The following is a 22974-nucleotide window of genomic DNA, read 5'->3' as shown; positions in this document are numbered from 1 at the left end:
ATAGTTTGTTGGCTTTGGGAAGAGCGGAAGGAAAAAAGTGATTCTTACGCCAACTCATACGTCACTTTTAATTACTTTTGACTTTCGTCCAACTTTTTTGTGTTGGACGAAAGTCAAAACCATTAATTTAATTACAAATTAATTGTTATATAAAAAAACCACAAAAACGCAAATTTAATTGACCAGTTGTTTTTAACAATATAAACAATGTTTTTATTTTTATTTTTTTTAATAAAATGCTTTTATTTTTATTTTTTTTACTGTAAATCATGCGCGAAGTGTTGCTACATCGACTATCTTATAGCCTGACTCGCAAGGGAGTGCTGCTACATCGACTGACAAATAGCCTGACTCGCAAGGGAATGCTGCTACATCGACTGACAAATAGCCTGACTCGCAAGGGAGTGCTGCTACATCGACTGACAAATAGCCTGACCCGCAAGGGAGTGCTGCTACATCGACTGAGGGTTTGGTTGGGGCAGGCAGTCTATCATTTTTTTTAAAAAAAAATTCCGGTCTTGCATTTTAATTTTTACTTTTTGTCAACAAAATATGGAAAAAACTTTCGGACAACATCTAAGGGTTCTATATATATATATATATATATATATATATATATATATATATATATATATATATATATAATATATATATATATATATATATATATATATATATATATATATATATATATATATATATATATATATATATATAATCTCTGTCCGTTGTTTAATAAATGTTTAACAAGCAACATTGTATATCAAGCAACTTTAACAACAGATAATCTTGATTCATCTTCTAATGAAAAATCCTACATTGGGATAAGTGAGACTCCTTTTAAAATGAAGATACGCTAATCACGTTAAACCATTTAAGATCTCTAAATACAAAAATGATACTGAACTCTCAAAACATGTATGGAAGTTAAAAGAAGCTAATTTAGTCCCTATAGTTAAGTGGAAAATTCTCAGGCGATGTAAAGCATATAATCCAACATCCAAATCTTGCAAATTATGTCTCACCGAAAAATATGAAATTCTATATTATAAAAATACTAATTTATTGAATAAAAGGAATGAGATTGTTTCTAAGTGTAGACATAGAAACAGATTCCTTCTTTCCCAATATGACACTGGCGATTAAAAAAGATGTTTTTCCATATTATCATAATTTTTATTATTATTATTGTCATTATTATTACTATTATTTGACGTCAGAACTCATTCCATTGTTTTTTTAATTTTGTAACGGTTTTTTAATTGTATTTTTGAACGGTTTTTTCTTGATTTAATTATATGGCTGATGAGTGCCGCAAACGGCATGAAACTTTAAGTACCGTAAAAAAGTTGTTGTTTTTCATCTTATTTTTTTATTTATTTATATATATATATATATTTATTTATATATATATATATATATATATATATATATATATATATATATATATATATATATATATATATATATATATATATATATATATATATATATATATATATATATATATATATATATATATATATTAGGGTGGTTCAAAAAACAACTTTTTAAAATAATAAAGTTTAAATCTTAATCTTTAATAATAATAAAAATAATAATATGGTTTTACAATAAGATTTTACATCATAATAATAGATAATGATCAAAACAGTTATGGTTTTGAGCTAAAAAGTTTAAAAACGGGAGGCATTTCCAGACATCACAATTCACGATATCTGGAAAGGTGTGTGTGTGTGTGTGTATATATATATATATATATATATATATATATATATATATATATATATATTTATTTTTTCTAAAATATGATTGTCAGTTAATTAGGCAACTCCCAATTTATTTCATTAATAAAGTTTCATTGATCATTTTTATTTTTGCGTGCTGGTTTTTATTAAAGTTGAACAACTTTTAATTATTTTAATTTATTATAATTAATTATTTTAATTTTTTTTGTTTTGCTTTTTGTTTTTGATTTTTTTTGTTTTGCTTACTATTAAATTCAAATATGCATAATTTATAGATGATCCAAAAGAACTTGTAATAAAATAAAAGAATCAGAAAATTCGATATTAAAAGTTAACCACTATTATATATAAATACTGATAATAAATTCTAATTTCAAAAATATATAAATACTGGATTGCATAAAAAAATATAATAAGTAATAGTTATATAGTAAGTAATATAATAATATATAACAAAAAGGTATTTAATAATAAATAAATACTGGCTACAAAAAACGTGCAAAAATTATGCATCAACCTTTAATTTGTTGTCAGTTTTTGTATTTATTTTATTGCTATTGTTATCAGTGTTCTTAATATTATTTCATTAATATTTTATATCACCAACTCTGTGAATGTAAATTGCTACAAAACATAAACAGCAAAAGTTTTAAATTTCTTTTTGCCTGGATCTCTAAACTACATGTTAACATTGCAACTAGCAGAGATACAGATCATGCCTCATTGCAAGTTACTAAATATACTAGCATGTTAGCAACAGGTTGTTCATTGTCGCGGCCTCAATTATCTAGTCTACTAATGAATTGTTTATCATCCATGTCTCAAGAATCACTTGGTTCAGAACCCTTATCTTATAAAAATTGTTACGAGGTGGGTAGCAATCATTTCCCTTAATTGTTGGACAATTAAATTCCCTAAATGTTGGACAGTATAATGAATTCAAGGGTAAAAAAGTTTTTTATCATGCATCAATTGAAAGATTGGATGCTCTGTTTGCGATACAATAAAGCCAGAAAATTATTCCAAGGAATGGACTGCGTGCTCCATAATGCCTTATGGCAAAACTCGCGATTTACAGTTAACATTATTAAGAAAGAAAATATGTAAACACAAAGTTTCTGAAGCCCATAGGCAGGCTTGCAAACTTCTTGAACTCAGAAAAGGTGAGCATTTGAAAGCAAATTTTGCAAAAAGATATTATAGTATGCCGTTCTTAAAACACTGAACGTGTTTTAAGAACGGCATACTATAATATACTATATAATGGTGTTAATGCTAGGAGAGTCTTTGACATGCAAATGTTGTTTATGGAGACATAATTGATTTTAAAAGTTGGCAAATAAAAAAATATATATTATGCTGCATTCAGAAAAATCCCTTTTTTAATTTTGTAGTGAAGGTGCATTATGGCTGGATCAAATAATCTTCAAACAGTTGAAGCAGAAATTTCCTCTGGTAGTTGGATGGCATTGCTTGAATCATCATCTTGAACTGGCTGTAAGTGATGCAGTTAAGCATGCATAGTCGTTCACCATTTCAATTGCTTCATTGGTACTCTTTATGCTTTGTACAACACTCAGTTTTTGAAAAACAATGGAGAACTTTCTTCTTAAGATTAAGCGAGTTCTCAGTACACAATGGATTGCCTCATCATTTATCCATTTTGCACAACTTTAAAGCTTTATATTGGCATTACATAAATGCTTCAATTGATCCATCACAGGACTCAAATGAGAAATACAAAATTAAAAGCCTTGCACAGAAACTTGCAAAAGTATCATTTCTTAAAAACCTAGATTAATGTATGATGCATTGGAAAAACTCAAATCAACTTCAGATGTTCTACAATTAAAAAATATTACACTTGCAAAAGCAACTTACGTTATCTCTCGACTCATATCTATCTTTGCAGGGAGAAAGTTTGGTGGAGGTTCCAAAATTTCTAAAGTCAAACTGGCCATTTAAAATGGTATTTTGCAATATGTGATTATATCAGAAGGTAGAAATCAATCTTTAATTGATGAGGGCACTTTCTATCAGAAGCTGGCAATAAGATTCAAGTCACACATGGAATCTGTTGATGAAAATGATGTCATTACCCAGTCAGTGCAATGCTTTGAACCATATTCATGGCCACGAAAAGAAAAAAATGAATTTCTCAAAGAATATTCTGAAACTCTTTTAAAAGGATTATGCAATTTTTTGCTTGATGATTTTTATTGAACAAAACAGGAGTTTCATGACTTCAAAGATTATTTTAATAGTCAAGAACATGTATCCGCTTTATGTGATTATATTTTTCAAACATTAGAGCTTAAACTCAGATTGCAAAGATTAAAACATGTATTCTTCATTAATGATCATACCTGTGAGCAATACAGAAAAGGGCTTTTCGATCATGAATATCATTTGTACAGATGAACAATGCATATTGTCAGTAAAACATTCATTATCTTTTTTGTTTATCAGCATTGAAGGTCCTCCACTAAAAGATTTCCTGCCAAAGGAGTACGCAATAGAATGGGTGAATATAGGTAGACACTGCAAGGAAAGACCGTGTAGAAAGGAAAATAAGCTAACCAAAGTTAAATCATTTTGGAACTTGCTATAGTGTTTCAAAACACTTTGATAGTATTTACTATTGTATTAAATACTTATTTAATATTGAACATAATTGTTACTTTTTTATATTAATAAGTTTATGTTTGAACACCAAAAATAAGCTCATTTTAATTATTTTTTTCCTTATATAAGCATTTAATTTAGACATATGATATAAACAAACAATTGTGAACAGAAATAGTAACTTTGGTCATAACCCAAAACCTTGAAATGCTAAAATGCACCTACAATTAAAACTTAAATGACCTAATTTAGAAGATGGTCGGGCTATTCTGCATTCCTTTAAACGCTCTTTGAACTTTTTAATACCGTTCCACTTGATCTCTTATTCTACCTTAACCCCTGTATACACATATATAGTATATATCTATATACATATATGTAAATATACATATATGTATATATATGCATATATGTATATATATACATATATGTGTATATATATGTGTGTATATATATATACATATATGTATATATATACATATATGTGTGTATATATATATATATATATACACATATATGTATATACGTATACTCTCCTAGTTAGCGTTAACTTTTACTTTTTATTTTATTCCGACTTTTTATTTTAATGTAGTGGTTAATATGGTTTTTATTTTAAAGTAGTGTAGTTATATATATATATATATATATATATATATATATATATATATATATATATATATATATATATATATATATATATATATATAGAACTCTTAACTGTTGTCAGAAAGTTTTTTCCGTATTTTGTTGACAAAAAGTAATAATTAAAATGCAAGACCGGAATTTTTTATTTATTAATTGATAGACTGCCTGCCCCAACTAAACCCTCAGTCGATGTAGCAGCACTCCTTTGCAAGTCAGGCTAAAAGATAGTAGATGTAGCAGCACTCCGTTACGAGTCAGGCTATTTGTCAGTCGATATAGCAGCACTCTGTTGCGAGTCAGGCTATTTGTCAGTCAATGTAGCAGCACTTTGTTGCGAGTCAGGCTATAAGATAGTCGATGTAGCAACACTCCGCGCATGATTTACAGTAAAAAAAATAAAAATAAAAACATTTTATTAAAAAAGATAAAAATAAAAACATTTTATTAAAAAAAATAAAAATAAAAACATAGTTTATATTGTTAAAAACATTCAGAATGTTTTTAAAAACATTCTGGTCAATTAAATTTGCGTTTTTGCGGTTTTTCAAAAAAATGAATAATTTGTTATTAAATTAATGGTTTTTACTTTCTGACAACACGCAAATGTTGGACGAAAGTCAAAAGTAATCAAAAGTAATTAAAAGTGACATATTTGTTGGCATAAGAATCATTTTTTTCCTTCTGTACTCCCAAATGCAACAAACTATAGAACTATATATATATATATATATATATATATATATATATATATATATATATATATATATATATATATATATATATATATATATATATATATATATATATATATATATATATATATGTATATATATGTAAATTATGTTAGTGTATTTTACAAATAGAGTGCTCAATGTTGTTAAAGAACAGAGCAATAATAAATTAGTAAAAAAATTAGATAAGTGTTTTTTACTAATTTATATGTATATATATATATATATATATACACACATATATATATATATATTTGGTCTAGCAATTGATAAAGCTCTTTCCTACCATGATCTTGGTGAACTACCTAAAGGCTGGAATATATTAGATATAATAGATGAAAAGGAAGATAGCTCTGACGATGATATATCTTTGTCGCAAACATTGTCATCTGAAACAAAAATATTTTTACAAAATTTGTACTCATTTATGGAACAAAATGGTAATTACTTTTTTAGTTTAACTTAGTTAAATAAAATTTTTTGTGATAATTTTGTTACATAAAAAAATATGTTAAAATATAAAGTTTAGTTAAATCAGAAAAACACAGAAAATGGTAAGCTACATACTTCTTTTTTCAACACAATTACATACGGTAAGGTTTCCATAAAAGAACAATGTATTTCCCAATTGAACCAATGTGTTCCTGCATTAATAAAAAAGTCTAAAAAAAATATCTCATTGTTACAGATTATTTACTGCTCAACAGAATTCTGTTTAAAAATATATTGTTGGAGTGTATTTCTTAAGAATGTCTTTTGATTTTTGTTTTATTATTTATTTATATTATATTTACTTATTATTGTGTTATTACTACAATTTATGTTACTATTATATTTAATTATTATCTATGATATGTATGTATGACAATTTATTATGGCCACCCATAATTTTTTACATTCTTAAGTTTCAAAGTCTATTATTTTAATATTTTTGTGTGATTTATGTACTCAAAAGTAATTTTCATTTAAGAAATGGGTGGATTTCAGTTCATTCATACATACATATATATATTTAAATTTTGATGAAATGAAAAACAACATTATTAATAGTACTTAAAGTTTCATGCCATACATGGCAATTATCAGCTATTAAATTTATTTAAAAAACCCGTTAGAAAAAACTGTTTAAGAGCAAACTCTTTTACAAATGAATTAAAAACTACGATAGAACGACTTCTGACATAATAAAAGATACAACTATATATATATAAACAAAGATATAAAAACAGAAAGAATCAAAGCTGAAATTATTTAATATAAAAATTTCATTTAAGAAATTTTTTGACAAATAAAAAACATTTAACAAATTTTTAATAAATTTTATTATTCAAATATTACTACAAATATATTTAAGATCAATATTTAGTGGTTTCTCCTTTTGCATCTATAATTGCAAGAATCTTTTTTGGCATACTTTTGATGCATTTTTCAGCCATTTCCTTCAATTCTTTATTATGGTTCCAATGGTGAATAATTCTTTCTATTAAGTACACTTTGCTTGTAATTTTTTTTAAAGACATTTTCTTCTTTAGGAGCGCCCAAACATTTCCTATAGGATTTAGGTCAGGAAAGTTTACTGGCCAATTAAGTAATGGAATGTTTTGTTCTGATAGATATTTTTAAACTGATTTAGCCATGTAATACTGTGCATTAAGATTTTTTTTTCACCTGAACTAAACCATGCTGCCAATTGCAGCAACAATCTTTGTTCCAGGACTTTTTTATATTGTAACTGATTCATTACTCCCTTTACAATATAGAGCCTGCCCATTCCCCTTCCACTTATCACTGACCAGATTATCACAGAGGTGGGGTGTTTAACAGTTTGAATGATGCAATCTAATAACTTTTTTTCCCCTTTTTTTCTTTTTACATATTGAGCCTTCTTTGTTAAAACTTGGAAAGTGCTCTTTTTGCTAAAGCATACCTTAAAATATTATACAAGGATTGTTAAGTGAATATTTAAAGTTTGGTATTAGAAAGTGGATATTTTAAATACATTTAAATTAATTTTACCAATTTCCAATCATCTTCTGTTAAATTCATATACTTTTTTGCCCATTCCAGCCTTTTTTGGATCATTTTGGTGTCAGTTTAGGCTTCTTAGCTGGGCGTCGTGAAATGTAACCACGATCGTGTAGGTAACCACGATCGTGTAGGTAACCACGATCGTGTAGGTAACCACGATCGTGTAAGTGAAATGTTCTCTTTGACATTTTGACTCCAGATTGGTCCAGCTTATTAGTTATTTCATTGTTGGTGACCTACTTATTTTCTAGAACAATCTTGGTAAGTATTCTTTTTTTTGTGTGGTGTTAGGATTCTCTTCTTTCCACATTTACCAACTCTCTTTGGCATCAAGTTCTCCATATTGGTCCAGCTAATTAGTTATTTTATTGTTGGTGACCTGCCTATTTTCTAGAACAATCTTGGTAAGTATTCTTTTTTCTGTGTGGTGTTAGGATTCTCTTCTTTCCACATTTACCAACCCTCTTTGGCATCAAGTTCTCCATATTGGTCATTTTTTTTGTGTATATTTTGTACAGAAACTCACGAAATACCACATTTTCTGGCAATTTCTTGTTGAGAAAGATGAGTATTTATTAAAAGTGCCCTGATTTTAACAATTTTTTGTGGTAACAAGTCTTTTTTTTTCCCCATAACTAAAATAAGATATCACATTTCAGTACTACGGTTAAGAATTTGCTTTGGTACTCATAACTTTAAAGATGTCAAATCAAATACAATTATTTTTACTTCAAAATAAAAATAAATATTTAAGAAACAATATTTTTACTGATTTAAATATTTTGACAATAACCTAATAAACGAATTCAAAACTCTTGTAATAAATCTTAACAAGTTTACAGCAAAAAGATTATAATTAAGGTGACATCATACAAAATGGCTGTCAAAAGTGACAGTGTTGCCAGTAGCAAAAAAAAAGCAGACTTTATGAGTTAAAACTTTATTTTAAACAAAAGATTAACTTTCAATAATGAATTTTTACTCTTCATATGAAAAAAATGAGATTAAACTTCAAAATGATCAAAATTCATAGACGGCCATAATAAATTGTCACACGACTGTACAAACAGTTTATATTGTATTATAGTTATTCTTAATATTATTTATACTTCTATTATTATTTATTTGTATTATTACTATTTTTTTGACTTTTTTGCCAATTAAATGTCCCAAAATTGTCTTTTTGAGGTTTGGTTCTATAAACATTAGGGACACCAAAACAATAAGTTTTGAAGTCCTAAATTAAAATCCAAGAGAGTTATTTAGCTTCAATATTAACAAATTTTCTCACTTACTTACTCAAGTTTTGGAATTGTAAAGTCTATGTTAACTCAAATAGTTTTAATATACATTTTATTTTGTTGCTATAAAAAAATAAAAAATTTGCAATAAATATATAAAATGATTATTCATATTATTTCTAAATTTAATTTAGAAATAATATGACTTTGTTATTTATTTATACTATGTTAAGCACAAAAGGGCACAACAAAGTCATTTGCTAATAATCGCAAATGACTTTGTTGTGCCCTTTTGTGGTTTTTTTTTCTTTTTTTTTTTGCTATCATAATCCACAACAGCTGTGTATAATAATCTGGATGTGACAAAACTCTTCTGAATCTTTGTCAGTGAGGCTTGAAGTTTGAATGGAGTGCCTCTGTTGCTTGCCCACTGTAAATTCTAAGTCTATTGTTTTATGGTGCTTTAGAAATTGTAGAACATGGTGAAAAATAGCATAAACTTTTGGTGTGACGGAAACAATCAATTTTAGATAATTGTTCTTTCAATCTTTATCTCAAAGTCATCCAAAACCAAATCCAAAACAATAATTTAAAACTTGGAGTAACAAATGTAAAACATGGCAGATGGATGATGCATCAGATGCGTTATCAGCCACGGTAATCTGCAACAGGGTGTCAACTATTGCCATGGATGTGACAACCACGGTATGGCTGTGACAACCACGGTATGGCTGTAATGGTATATGTGTTGAAGTCAATCATTCTTCAGTTTTTGGCCAAACTTAAACCAAGTGATTAAGTGAAGAAAGAAACTTTTGATGTTGCTCTCTGATTATTCCAAATGCTCTGAGTTGGCCACAGTTCGTCAAATTTGTCAACTTTATATTGAGTTAGGTCTAAAATCAGTTTGATATTGCCAAATGTTTCAGGGGTGTTTTCAGAGATTGCTATAATTAATTGCTTTTTGCTGTTCTTTTAAAAAATTTTTACTAGACTTTTTACTAGACTTTGGTTCTGTTTGTTGCTTAGAAATTAGACTCAAGCTAGCTCTGAAAAAAGATCCTCTGCCATGAAGTGTTTTTAGGGTTTTCAAGTTAATACAATGAATAATGTCAGGGTCAACAATTGCAGGGTCACATAAATATCTTAAAAGTTTTTTCTGTACTCTTTTATATATGTTTTCAAGATATGGTTGTTTTTTTGTTTTTTTTTTACACATAATGACAGTAAGTAATGGTTGGTTGGTGTTTCACTATTTTGAAATTTAAAATGGGAAAGCATAAAAATCATACCAGTGGAAAAGTTTTTAAAAAAAGAAAACATTACAAGAATGGTGGAAAATAAATAAGTCAACAAATTATGAAAGTATGCCTTCAACAAAAAAAAATGTAAAAAACTAGAAACATTTTGTTTTAAAATGTTCAAAAATGTTGGGGAACATTTTCAAATACTTTCATTTATATTTTTATTTAAGAAGTTTTACATTTGGTTTATATTTTTATTTAGGAAATTTTAAATTTGGTTTATATTTATATTTAGGAAATTTTAAATTTGGTTTAGCAATTTAGAAAGCTCTTTTCTACCTTTTTGGCAAAGTACAGATACTTTATCAAAAAGTTTTTCATTAATACTGTACTATTAAACATCTATTCATACATTACTATTTATAAGACATCTGTAAAACACATATTTATCTTTTCAAAGTATTCTTTTGTGTTATCCCAAAAAGATGTTCTGAAGGCATCCCATCAAAATGATTGCCTTAGGCTTCCACAATAACACTGAAATTATAAGGCATAATGCAACATTTATGCATTAATGGTTAGTTGATTATCATGTAACAGTAAGAACAATGACATGATGAGAAGCATAAGTTGTTCTCGGTACAAATTCACACATTAACAAATAATGGTTATAAGGAAAGTAGATGAAGTGGACCAAGTTGTTATTTAAAGCATTCCTGTCTTTCAGGTAGAAAGGTAGAAAATTACAGTTTACTAAGGGTATATCATATATCCTACCCTAGGTAGAAATTTATTCCTTTTTTTTTAAGAGTGTAGCAATGATATTTTTGTAAAATAATGAATTTCATAACAAATTTTACTTTGAGAATATATGAGCTGAAATGTTACCTAAACTATATGAACCGAAAAAATGTTACCAACTATATGAGCCGAAATGTTACCTAAAATTTAAATATATATGTATATACTATATTACAATATAATAAATGAATACATACAATTTATGTTAATGTTTCTTTTCCTAGTGAATATTCTATATATTATATAGCATGATATTTGAATATTCTATATATTATATAGCATGATTGTTGAAGAATACAGAGTGTTAAAAACTAATAAAATAAATTTTTTTTATAATGTACAAATTTAATGAGAATTATTTTTTTTAAACATTTGTTTGTTTTTTGTAAACTTTTTAAACTTTCTAATATTTCATTGAATTTCAGAATATTTATTACCAATTATTCACAATAGCTTGAATACTTTTAGGTACGCCTATTACTAAAGAACCTACGTTGAATAACCAGGCTGTCAATTTGCATAAGATGTTTGAGTTAGTAACACAGCATGGTGTTTTAGAAGAGGTTATATTTTGCTTTAGTTAAATTTCAGTATATTTTTTTTGTTATATTTTTATTGTTTCTATTATTATCAACTTTAATTATCAACAAGTCTTTCAAATAAAGTAAATTAAATAAAGTTAAAGTAAATTAAATCTAATTTAATTTAAATAAGTTTAACTTTTTATTTTGATTTGTTATATAATTTTTTTTTTTAATTATGAGTATCAGGGTTTTCAAAACAACAAAAAGCTGTATAACTAAAGTTAGGTCTAAAAATCTTATGGATTTGGTGCAAGAGAAACAAGTAAACTTCAAGATGATCTTGTTTATTATCTTGAAATAAAAAATTGATATAAACAAGGTTCCAGTATCACTGGCAATTTCTTTTTAAAAAACAAGTTTTAAAAACAAGCAAGCTTGTCAATAGTTTTAAAAAGATTTTTTAATAATTTTGCTTTTCTTTCACTTTTTATCACAAAAAAAAAAAGAAACAGAAATGAGCAGAACAGTGTGAAGTTGGTATAAAGAGTAAAAACAGAATGAGTGCGTATCAGCGCTGAGCAAACACAGAATCGAGATACCTAAAAGAATGAAGATGGAATAGAATTTATACGCAGAGAGATCTAGGCAAAAAAAAAAGACAGAAGAAATCGAAAATAAATGAAAAGCTTCTTTTTTTAGATATTGCCTGTATCTTGTTAGACATAAACAGATGCATGTATAATGTTAGCAGATAGTTGATGCTCTTTTTGTTTTAAGTTTACCTTTTTTATTGATTTTTTTTTTTAAATCTCTAACTGCTTTAGTTTTTAGTCATGACACGGGCAACTGGAATAATTACCATTTATTATTTTAAACATTTCTTCTGGTGTCTCTTTTTTCCACCATAGTTATATTGAATTTACATAACCCGTCTATATATACCAATTTCTCTTAGTTAAAATGTAATTGTTTTTTGTAGACTTTTGGAATTTTTGCGCAAGTAGCTGTTCTTTAAAAAACTTGTTGCAATCAAAGTAATAGTTTTTTAACATTTTTAGATTTTCTTTCATTTAATTGATTTAATTTAATCTGTTCTGTTCAAAAATTCATTGTTAAGATAAATAGACCAAAGTTAAGGTTAGAAAATGACCTAAAAAGTACTATTTAAAAATTACTTCATAAATTTTTTACATTTTTCTGATAATTTAAATATTTTATTTTTAACTTTTTTTTTTTTTTTCGCATTTATAATACAAATTGTACGCACTATATTATTGTAATAGTTATGCCTATTTTGAATTGTTGTGTGAGTGATTCTAGGTCATTTCAACTTATGTTTGAAACTTTGCTCAAAATTTTAATGTTTTTCAAACATGTGTCAAAATTTTAAATTATGTAATTATTTTGCTTGGAGTTATAAATCATTACCAATAAGTTTGTTGATTTGTACACAAATGGTTAAAATCTACAAATAAATTTTACTTCAAAGTCTTTATTTTAACATTATTCTGTCTCACTAGACTTATCCCGGGGTTCTTATCAATTGTTCAGGAGCAACTTTAGTTATAATTTTTTGTTATCCATAGAAGTGGAGTTGTGATAACTGCAAATATCTGCTAAATTTTTAGCTATTGTTTATCTTTGCTCCATTTTACTCAAGATAACCACTTTTGACTTTTAAAATATGTGGTAAATACTTATTCCAAATTCTAATTCCTAGAAAAAAATTATGGTTTTGTTTTGGCAAAAATCAAAATTGCACACTATTATTACTTATTGAGAGTCGGTATACTCAAATGACTTGTATACAATGTAGACCAAAAAAAAGAAAAAGTGGATTAATTCATCTTATTGCATTAGTTCATTAAAAATTTCATTTTAATGAACTAATGCACTTAGATGTTTATAAAAACAAATAATATAATTTTTTAATAAATTAACACAGATAGATGTTTGCAAATGAAATGTTTGCAAAAAATCTTAATAAAATTTAAAAAAAAAATTATTTTTTACAAAATTTAAAAAAATGTTGATTTAAAAACTTAAATTTAGTCACCTTTTACAAGTCTGGTGTGTTTATTGTTTCAAATTGTAAATTGTTCTAACATTCTTTCAAGATTTTTCACATCCTTTTTAAACACTTCAATAAGATAATTAAAAAATTCAAAGGTATGAAAATTTTCAAAATATTTAAAAAATCACAATGAGTGGCATTGTCTGGCTGAACAAGTAATATATTATATATTGTTATGTAATCGAAAATCTATTGAATGAAGTCAATTAAATACGTTTTTAGACTTGTGATGCCACTAGGTACACTCAAAAAATTTTGTTCATTTAAATTTCAATAAATTTTTCAAATTCAATCTAATAATGTTTTGTTAATTTATAGGTGTAATATGGTTTCTCACACACACATACATAAAAGTAAAGTGTAAATAATATTTTCTAATTTTTAGATTTCAAACCAACAATGGAAAAGTATTTACACTAAACTTGGTTTAAGAAATTTCAATTCTACAGCTACTATAAATATGAAAAATTTATTTAGAAAGTACATTTTTTACTTTGAATATTTTTATTCAATGCTCTGTTCATTTTTTTATTAGTTAATTGTTCATTAGGTACTCAATAAGTAGACTTAATCATTTATTTACAGATATCTACGGCCTTATGAAGAACATTTAAGTTTATTTTCAAAGTCATCTCCTAGCAACTCGCCAAAACAGTGTAAATCCAAATCTAAACGCTCCAGTCCTTTAAAAGGGGATGTAGAAAACCAATCAATAGTTTCAGAAAGTGATTCTGAACCAGATAGGAGACGATCAAGTCGTTTGTGTCGTATTGTAGAAAGACCATTAACAATACCAACAGAGTCAATTAGAGATGATATAGATGCAAACAGTAGGACTATTTCATCACAAAATGAACTTGACATAAAACTTGAAAGTGAAGATGTTGATGTAAAACTTGAAGGAGAAGATGTAGATGTAGTCAATAGTCCTAACACTTCTGTTACAAGTGAAGAAATTGAGAATAGAAACTGTAACGAGATTAATAGCAAATATAAAGCTGGGACAAGAATCTCTGTACATTATGGAAGCGGTAAAAATCAACGGTTATATAATGCAAAGATTTTAGAAGTGGATGAAGAAAATGATGAAGTTGTTTATTATATTCATTATAACAATTGGAATCATAGGTAAAAATTAAAAATAAATTATTTATAAATTTATGCCTCAAGGTAATTTAAATCTTTAAAATAAAATTATGTTTCAGAAAAGGCTATTTTGTTACAGAATTTTTTTATCTATATGAATACAAAACACAAATCTTGAAACTATTAAACCAACAGCAGTGAAGCAAGTTGAGGTAGTACTACCAGGAATGTGATGGTGTTCCAACTCCATACTTTTAGCTTACAAAAAAACATTCTACCACTTTATCATTAGGGCATGTTTTTGTTATCTGTTTTATTTTGCTGCAGCACTGCACAACTATTACAAGTAGCTCATTTGTTTTTATTGCAAATAACATATATTGTTGCATAGTAATTATTGGTATTATTGCATAATAACAATAATTATTAACTGCATTAAAGCTGTGTTAAATGACTAATACTTTTTTTGATGACTATCGCTTCTTTTCATAATAAGCCCTTTTTTTAGCAACTTTTCTTTGCTGACTATAATTAGCATTTTCTTTGACAGCACTTTTTTATGAACGACTTTATGTAATAACCAATAAAGATTTATAGTTTTTCTTTTGGGTTTCTTTTTTTGTTATTTTTTCACTTTAATTTTTTTAATTAGATATGATGAGTGGGTAAAAGATGAGCGCATTGCTGGTTTAAGTGCACCTACTAAAAAGCGACACTCAACTCCTCCAGCACCATTATCAAAAGTAAATTGTTTCTGTTGTTTTTTTATTTGACGTTTTTTTTTTTGTTTGTTGGTTTTTTTTCTACAAATTAGTATATATATTTTATTTTTTCCTGAAATATTCAAATAACTAGATTGCTAAAGATCCACCACTACGATATAAGCAACGATCCTCATTAATTAATGATAATGAGACATCTGCAAAATATGTTCATACTGAAATAAATAAACACAGCAAATCTCCTCTACAAAATTTTGAGCTTCCTCAATCACCTCAACAGTCTCCTGTTTACTCCAATGATTCATCTAAGTCTTCTTTATGTAGCAGTGCTTCAATAAAGTCTCCTTTGTATAACAGTGAAGCACAGTTTAATGATACTGAGTCTCCAAAGTGTGGTAATTCTATAAAATCTTTAAATCGACAAAAGTCTAGCGATATCACTCCTGATAAGCTTAATAGTGGCAATCAGGTTAAGTCAATACATCGTCTTAAGCCAATATCTGACTCATTATTTATACCAGATATTAAACCAAGTCCTGTTAAACCAAGAATGACAAGGAATTCAATGCAAGATACCTTCTTATTGAATGCTTTAGAGGAGAGTATTGGGAAACCAAATCAGAGTATTGTAAATTCTCAATTGGGTACAGGCTTTACTTTCTACATTATTTTGTCAAAATATGTTTACAATAATAATGTAACTTTCTTATATGTAATTTTAACCAGGGGCAAGAAGCTTTAAAAAATGTTTTAGGAAAGTAAAAAGGGGTTTAAAGGATGATTTTTTTTTTCTTTCCTCTGTTGTCTTAAACTCCAAAAATGTTTATGAACTTCTAAACTCTATATAAAGAGCAAAGTACTTTACTTTATGAGTTTTGAAATTTATCATGTTATTTAAAAGACTCTTTATACCTGGTTTAATAACACATAAATACTTCAGGTTTAAAAATAATTTTAGAACACTTAAAGTTCTGAATTATTTCTCCAACATTTCAGAAGTTACTAAACATTTTTAAGTTTAAGGGAATAGGTTTTTAAAATGTATATTTGCCTTGAAGTTTTGTTTTGGGATTTTATAGCCCTAATTTTAGCATAAATTAAAACTGAATTTACCAAAACTGTTTTTTTACAACAAAAATGTATAAAGCATTTTTTTTATGTATACATGCATATATATGTACATTCTTACAGACATCTAGCATTAAAAAAAGAATACTTTCCTTATATATAGCTGCCCCTTGGGTGGTGTTTGTGTGTGTGTGTGTGTGTGTGTGTGTGTGTGTGTGTGTGTGTGTGTGTGTGTGTGTGTGTGTGTGTGTGTGTGTGTGTGTGTGTGTGTGTGTGTGTGTGTGTGTGTAATATATATATATATATATATATATATATATATATATATATATATATATATATATATATATATATATATATGTATGTATATATATATATATACACACACACACAGATATATATATATATACATATATATATATATATATATATATATATATATATATATATATATATATATATATATATATATATATATATATAGTTTTTTTTAAAAATATTTAGATAATTCATTAAAATTAGAGGGACCAAGGCGCTCTAGTCGACAACAAGCTATGAATCAAGATCAAAGTGCAGAAAGCGATGTTAGCAGTAAAGATGGAGACAAAGATTATAATACTAAAAAAGATGAAGAACATGACGAAGTAGAACATAAAATAAATATATATGATAAACCTTTTTTAATTGTTAGTAGATTAGAAACAAATCGCTTTGATGGTCAAGAAAATTCTGCAAGAGATGATTCTGTTAAAAAATGGATTGAGGATTCGAACAATGTAATTAAAGTTGATATCGTAGAAACAATAGATCATGCTTATGATACAATTAACTTAAAACCAGAGGTAAACTTGATTAGCGAAGAGACTAATAATAAAGTTGTTGCTCCAGTTGAACAAAATACTAATAATAATATGAATAGTAAAAAAAACAACACAGAAACTGTCAGAACAAATGAAACTCATGCTTTAAATGATTTCTGCAGTATAGTGGAGCATGCACCTAAATTAGAAACATTAACAGATTCAATAGAAACTCAGACTAAACTTTTTTCACCTTCCAAAACAAGTGATAAAATTCGTAAGAAAAAGCTAGTTGATAGACAAAAAAGAAAGCGAAATTCTTCTGTAGGTTACGATGATAGCATAAAGAGTCCCATCAAAGAAAAAAAAGAAAGAAAACCGCCTGTTCTAGAATATAAAATCGATTTTATGTCTGACTTAGGTATGTCTCTCAGGTTATTATTTGTTAGGTTTAGTTGTTTTTTTTATTACTGTTTTTTTTTTACATCTATATTTTAAACCAACACATATAAAAAATATATTTTATATATTTTTTATATGTGTTGGTTTTATATTTAAACATCTTAAAAAAATTATTTTTATTTTCTGTAACTTATATTTGGCACTTACCCTTTAGGTAATGAGAATTTTGTCTAAGTGTACTTTGTACGTTCATTGATATTTTTGGTTACAGGATAAATATATTGCTATTAATATTTATTATTAACTCTACTTTATATACATTCTACTCTTTTGCATTTTCTTTTCAAAATCTAATTTAAAATATCAAATATAAATATAGACAAAAAAAATCTAAATTATAAATAAAGAAGCTGTTCTCTATTCTATTATTTTTTGATATCATTTATTTTTATAATGCATTACTTATTATAATAACATGAATAAGTTTATTATATAATAACATGTGTAAATTTATTATTGCACAGTTTTTGAACTAAGCATATAAATAACTTTTCTAAATATATAGGATATTGTGATCTCTTTAACTATTAAATGAACAAGTTAAATTAAATTAAAAAGTTTAGTAAGTTTGGTTTACTCTTACAAAATTAAACAACCAACTAATTAAAGTAACTTACTATTTTAAAAGTATTTCATTAAGTTCATAAAGAAAAACTCACTAAAACAGCTAACAGATTAGTTTAAAATTTTGTACATAAATTTTTATTTAGAAATTTCGTAGCAAGAAAGGCAATTTTTTGTCTGATTTTTTGCACAAAGGAGAGTCAGACAGGAAAACATTGTTTGAATTGTTATAATTTGTTTTTTATAAGATTATTAACCGAGATAATAAAGTAATTTATTAGAAAATAATGTCAACCCATAATCGTTTTTATCTGAAAGCAAGAACAATTTATTTTGATTAATTAACAATCGACTCAATCTTCATTTTACATTAACAGTAATAAAAACAGTTTTATATTTGATTTATCAACAAAACAATAAATTACAACAAAATTACAAATGAAAAGTTAAAATATGAAAAAGATGCTAAAAACACCAGCAAATCAGACTCTAAAACTCTGAAAGTTTTTTAAATTATAAAAACTATTGTAGTGTAGTGTTACTGGATTAAGGTGCAATGGCCACTAGAATAAGAGTTATCAGTGATCTTGAAAATAGAGAACTACAGTATTAAATGCTATTCTTTTGAAGATACTCTGTGATAAGACTAAATTGGAAAATAATAAACAAACTTTTTTTTTTTAATTTAGAAAAGTAGTTCTATCATAATTGAAGCATTGAGTTGCCTGTAGTTAATACAGTGGCACTCTAATAAGTGCTTTTGTTTATCAGAAGTACAACTGGCTAATCATACCATGCATTTTTTTTGTCAACTTTGTCAAGGCATTTATACTTAAATTTATTTGGTGCCAGTCATATCATATTTGCATAATAAAGTTCTAAAAGTTAGTTTCAACTAATCCGTTTTTCTATGGGAACAGGAAAGAAAATGGAAATTAATCATGTGAGAAGGCATAGTATAAATTTTACGTTGTCCAAAGCAAAACTACACATTTTTGTATGATTATTGTTTCCTTTCTATCTGAACCATTAGAGAATATTTTGAATGGGTTAAAAATTTTCTTTAGGTTTCAATTCTGATAGTCTATTACAGTGTGAGTAAGATGCATCTGATTAAATACTTGAATTTCTATACCAACCATAATAAAACTAAATAAAATCATCTAATATATATCAAATGACATCTGCTTTTAAGATTTAACAAAACGATAAGAGTTAAAAACAAAAGAATTATCAAAAAAATCATTGCAATTCTTTATCTTTGCATTTTGCAGCATTTCAATTCTTATAACAGAAATATTTTAATTTACAAGTTTTCACAGTGACTTTTATCAACTGGGATAGCAACTTAGATTATAAACCTGAGTCCTTGATAATTGGCATATGTGTTTTCAAATTATTACATGTGTCTCATTGTAGTTTATCTAAAACCAGATAAGTACATACTTTTAGATAAAAACAACATTCCATTACTAAAAAGAATTGAGATGTTTTAACTTTTTTAGTTTGACCATATTCAAAATCAGAATACTATATTGTAGAATAAATTAATTTTTTGAGCATTTGTTAAAAATTTTTGAATTTGTTACTTGCTGAACATAGTTAAAGACAAAAAAAAAACCACAATACCCGCTATATCTATGATTTGAAAAAATTTACTATACCCGCTAAAATTGGATTAGTAATAATAATATTAAATTAATATTAATTTAATGCTTTTTTAGCTTATGCTTTTTAATGCTTAATTTAATGCTATATATTAAGGAGAAAAAATACTTTTAGTAAAAGTTTTATTTTTTCAAAATAATTAATTCAAAATTAAATAATAATTTAATGTGAATTATATCAACTTAAAAGTTTGTTTTCTGAATTACACTAAGATTTATTTTCACCCTTCGTTTGTCATTAAAAATTAGCAATCACTAAATGGCATTCCCTCTATTCCATCATTAGGATGCAATAGAAAATAGGTTGCTTACTTTTTTAGTAACTGAGACCTTCCGTATCTGTTTTACAACAAACAAGAGATACAAGGTTTACTTTAACTTTATTCTGGTCACCTAACTTTTACTCTAAAGTATAACTAAAAACTATATTACATATATAAATGACATCCTGAAATTACTTGATTGAAACTGTTACAAAATCTGTTTTTACTCTTTGTTGTTATCCTGAAACAAAAAAGTAAAATATTAGTGTTTTAAACTATAATTAATTATAATTATAAATAGAATTATAATTAAAGACAGTAATAAATTCTTTATACGTAGCTCATTAAGATGTTTATTCAAAGAGCAGAAAATAATAATATGACCATATAATTAGCAACAGTAGCGCAATGGTTAGAGCTTTAGAATCACAAGATCAGAGGTTTTGCTCAGCTCATATATACGACATCGGTAAGAAAAGCAGCATAAACTTCTAGTTGAATGATGTTCTGTTGCTTCATGACAAGTCCGTTAAGTCCTTTTAGAGCGCTTTGATAATTACAAAAATAAAAGTTTAACAGTAGTGCTTTTCCGGAGCTGATCAAACAATTACAAATAATGCAGTTCTTCGTAATGAACATAACAACACAAAATAAAATAAAGTCTACAAGCATTGCTTTAGTTGTTTATTTGCTCCTATGCCCTTATATTTATTTAAAAAAACTATATCAAAAATTATTTACGAACTTTAATGTTTCAGGTTAGAATAAGTTTCTTGTTTGTTCATTTGATGTTGTGATGCTATGTTGACATTTAAATCTAGAAAATCTTCAACCCTCAATATATCCCAATATTACTTTCTTATAGATTTCATTCCCCCCTCTTCTCTCTCTCTCTCACTCTCTCTCTCCCCCCCCCCCCCTCCTTTTTACTACAAATAAACATCATATTTTTTTATTATTATTATAAATAATGTTTTCATTTCGATGGTCGATGGTTTAATTGGTTCGACTGTTAAATATTTGTCTAAGCCATAGTTCTACAGAGTGAATTATACCAGAGTTCTTTTAAAGTTGGGTTAGCAGTTTTGACTTTTTCAAACTATTTTTGTCTTGGGTGAAAAGTATTATAATTAAAGTTCCGGCAAATTATTTTTTTCATCATTTTTTGACATATTTGTGCGTAATCTTATCTAAATTTGTGAGGAATCTAGATACTTTAATAGATAAAACATAAACAACCACAAGAAACACAATGTATAAAAAACATTATTTTTTAGTTAACAGTTGATTGCAATATCCTTTATTTACTTTTCTAAAAGCTTCAGAGTTTTTTAGCTTTATTGCTTACCTTGATTCATTTAATTTTTGCGCTGAAATTTATTTTGAAATCGATTTTAGGCAAGTTTTGTTCTAAAGTTGTATTATTTAAACTTATAAGTTTTTGTTGTTTGATAAATGTAGTAAATGTAGTTCATTTCCAGCTGGCTTTTCAATTAAAATAGATATATTATAGAGAAAACTAAATGAAGAGAAAAACATTAACTGAAATTAAATTTGCATGAAAATTATGTGAATTAAGGTAGTAAAGAAGATAGGTGCTTAGAATATTAAGCCCTAGTACAGATGCTAAAAATATTTTGTTAAAAATCGTTTTAAGTAAACTGACATGGAATGAGCTTATGTATAAATAATTTTGATGTCAAAAAATTTTATAGCCTTTGCGTTAGAAAAAAAGGATTCAGTCCAAAGAATTGCTTTGATGCAATTTCGCTTAAACGAAATGAGTAAACTTTACTGCAAATTACGCTCGGAAGTTGCAAGTATTGATCGAAAAACTAAGCGAAAACTACGGATTCAACTTGATAACCGACGCTCCAATAATGTGTAAAAACCTTTACACATGAAAAAAAAAATAATTTTAATACTTGTTTTAAACGTGTAAATATAATGCAGTTTATTGGAAAATTATTATAAAGGCAAATAAATTTATATAATTATTATAATGACAAATAAGTTTGTGTGTGTATGTATATATATATATGTATATATATGTATATATATATGTATAAATGTATATATATATATATATTTATATATATATATATATATATATATATATATATATATATATATATATTTATATTGAAGCTAACAATAGCCAAAATATTATTTTTATGAAGTTTTAGCGAATATCTTTTCGGTTATATTGAAATTATTTTGCGATTTTTATAATGGTAAATGTATTAACATAAATTTTTACCATGTTTTTATATTATTATAAATTATTCCGGTTCCGGTTGTTTATATAAAGGGAAAGATTTATATATTTATTGTTTATATTACAAGTTTGTGTTGCCAAAATTAGCCTAAAGCATCTAACCGTATCTAATTCATTCCGAATATATTTTTAGCAATAATGAAATTAAATTTTGAAAAGTTGTGAAAGATTCCATGCTTTATATATATATATATATATATATATATATATATATATATATATATATATATATATATATATATATATATATATATATATATATATATATATATGTATGTATGTATGTATGTATGTATATATATTTATATATATATATATTTATACTTTGTTTGCAACATTTTTATTCTTTATTTTATTAAAATTACCTCAAAAATAAATGAAGTTTACAAAATATAAGATTTGC

The 22974-nt window shown here is 26.1% G+C and overlaps 1 protein-coding gene across 2 annotated transcripts in view; it reads left to right on the top strand.

The window, feature by feature from the left end:
* Nucleotides 1–22209, top strand: part of LOC101237132 (AT-rich interactive domain-containing protein 4B) — a 42882-nt gene extending 20673 nt beyond the window's left edge. For both annotated transcript variants that reach the window (XM_065806163.1, XM_065806164.1), the window contains 8 exons: nt 6013–6189; nt 11532–11626; nt 14047–14141; nt 14247–14789; nt 15400–15490; nt 15603–16113; nt 17042–17758; nt 22009–22209. In XM_065806163.1, coding sequence (XP_065662235.1) covers nt 6013–6189; nt 11532–11626; nt 14047–14141; nt 14247–14789; nt 15400–15490; nt 15603–16113; nt 17042–17758; nt 22009–22181 — 2402 coding nt within the window. In that variant the 3' untranslated portion in view covers nt 22182–22209. The remainder of the gene's footprint in view (nt 1–6012; nt 6190–11531; nt 11627–14046; nt 14142–14246; nt 14790–15399; nt 15491–15602; nt 16114–17041; nt 17759–22008) is intronic.
* Nucleotides 22210–22974: the final 765 nt, after the last annotated feature.

Source organism: Hydra vulgaris, chromosome 09 (assembly GCF_038396675.1).
Source record: "Hydra vulgaris chromosome 09, alternate assembly HydraT2T_AEP".
Classification (NCBI taxonomy): Eukaryota; Metazoa; Cnidaria; class Hydrozoa; order Anthoathecata; family Hydridae; genus Hydra; species Hydra vulgaris.
Note: the sequence above shows the minus strand (reverse complement) of the source record. Positions and strands in the feature narration are given on the sequence as shown.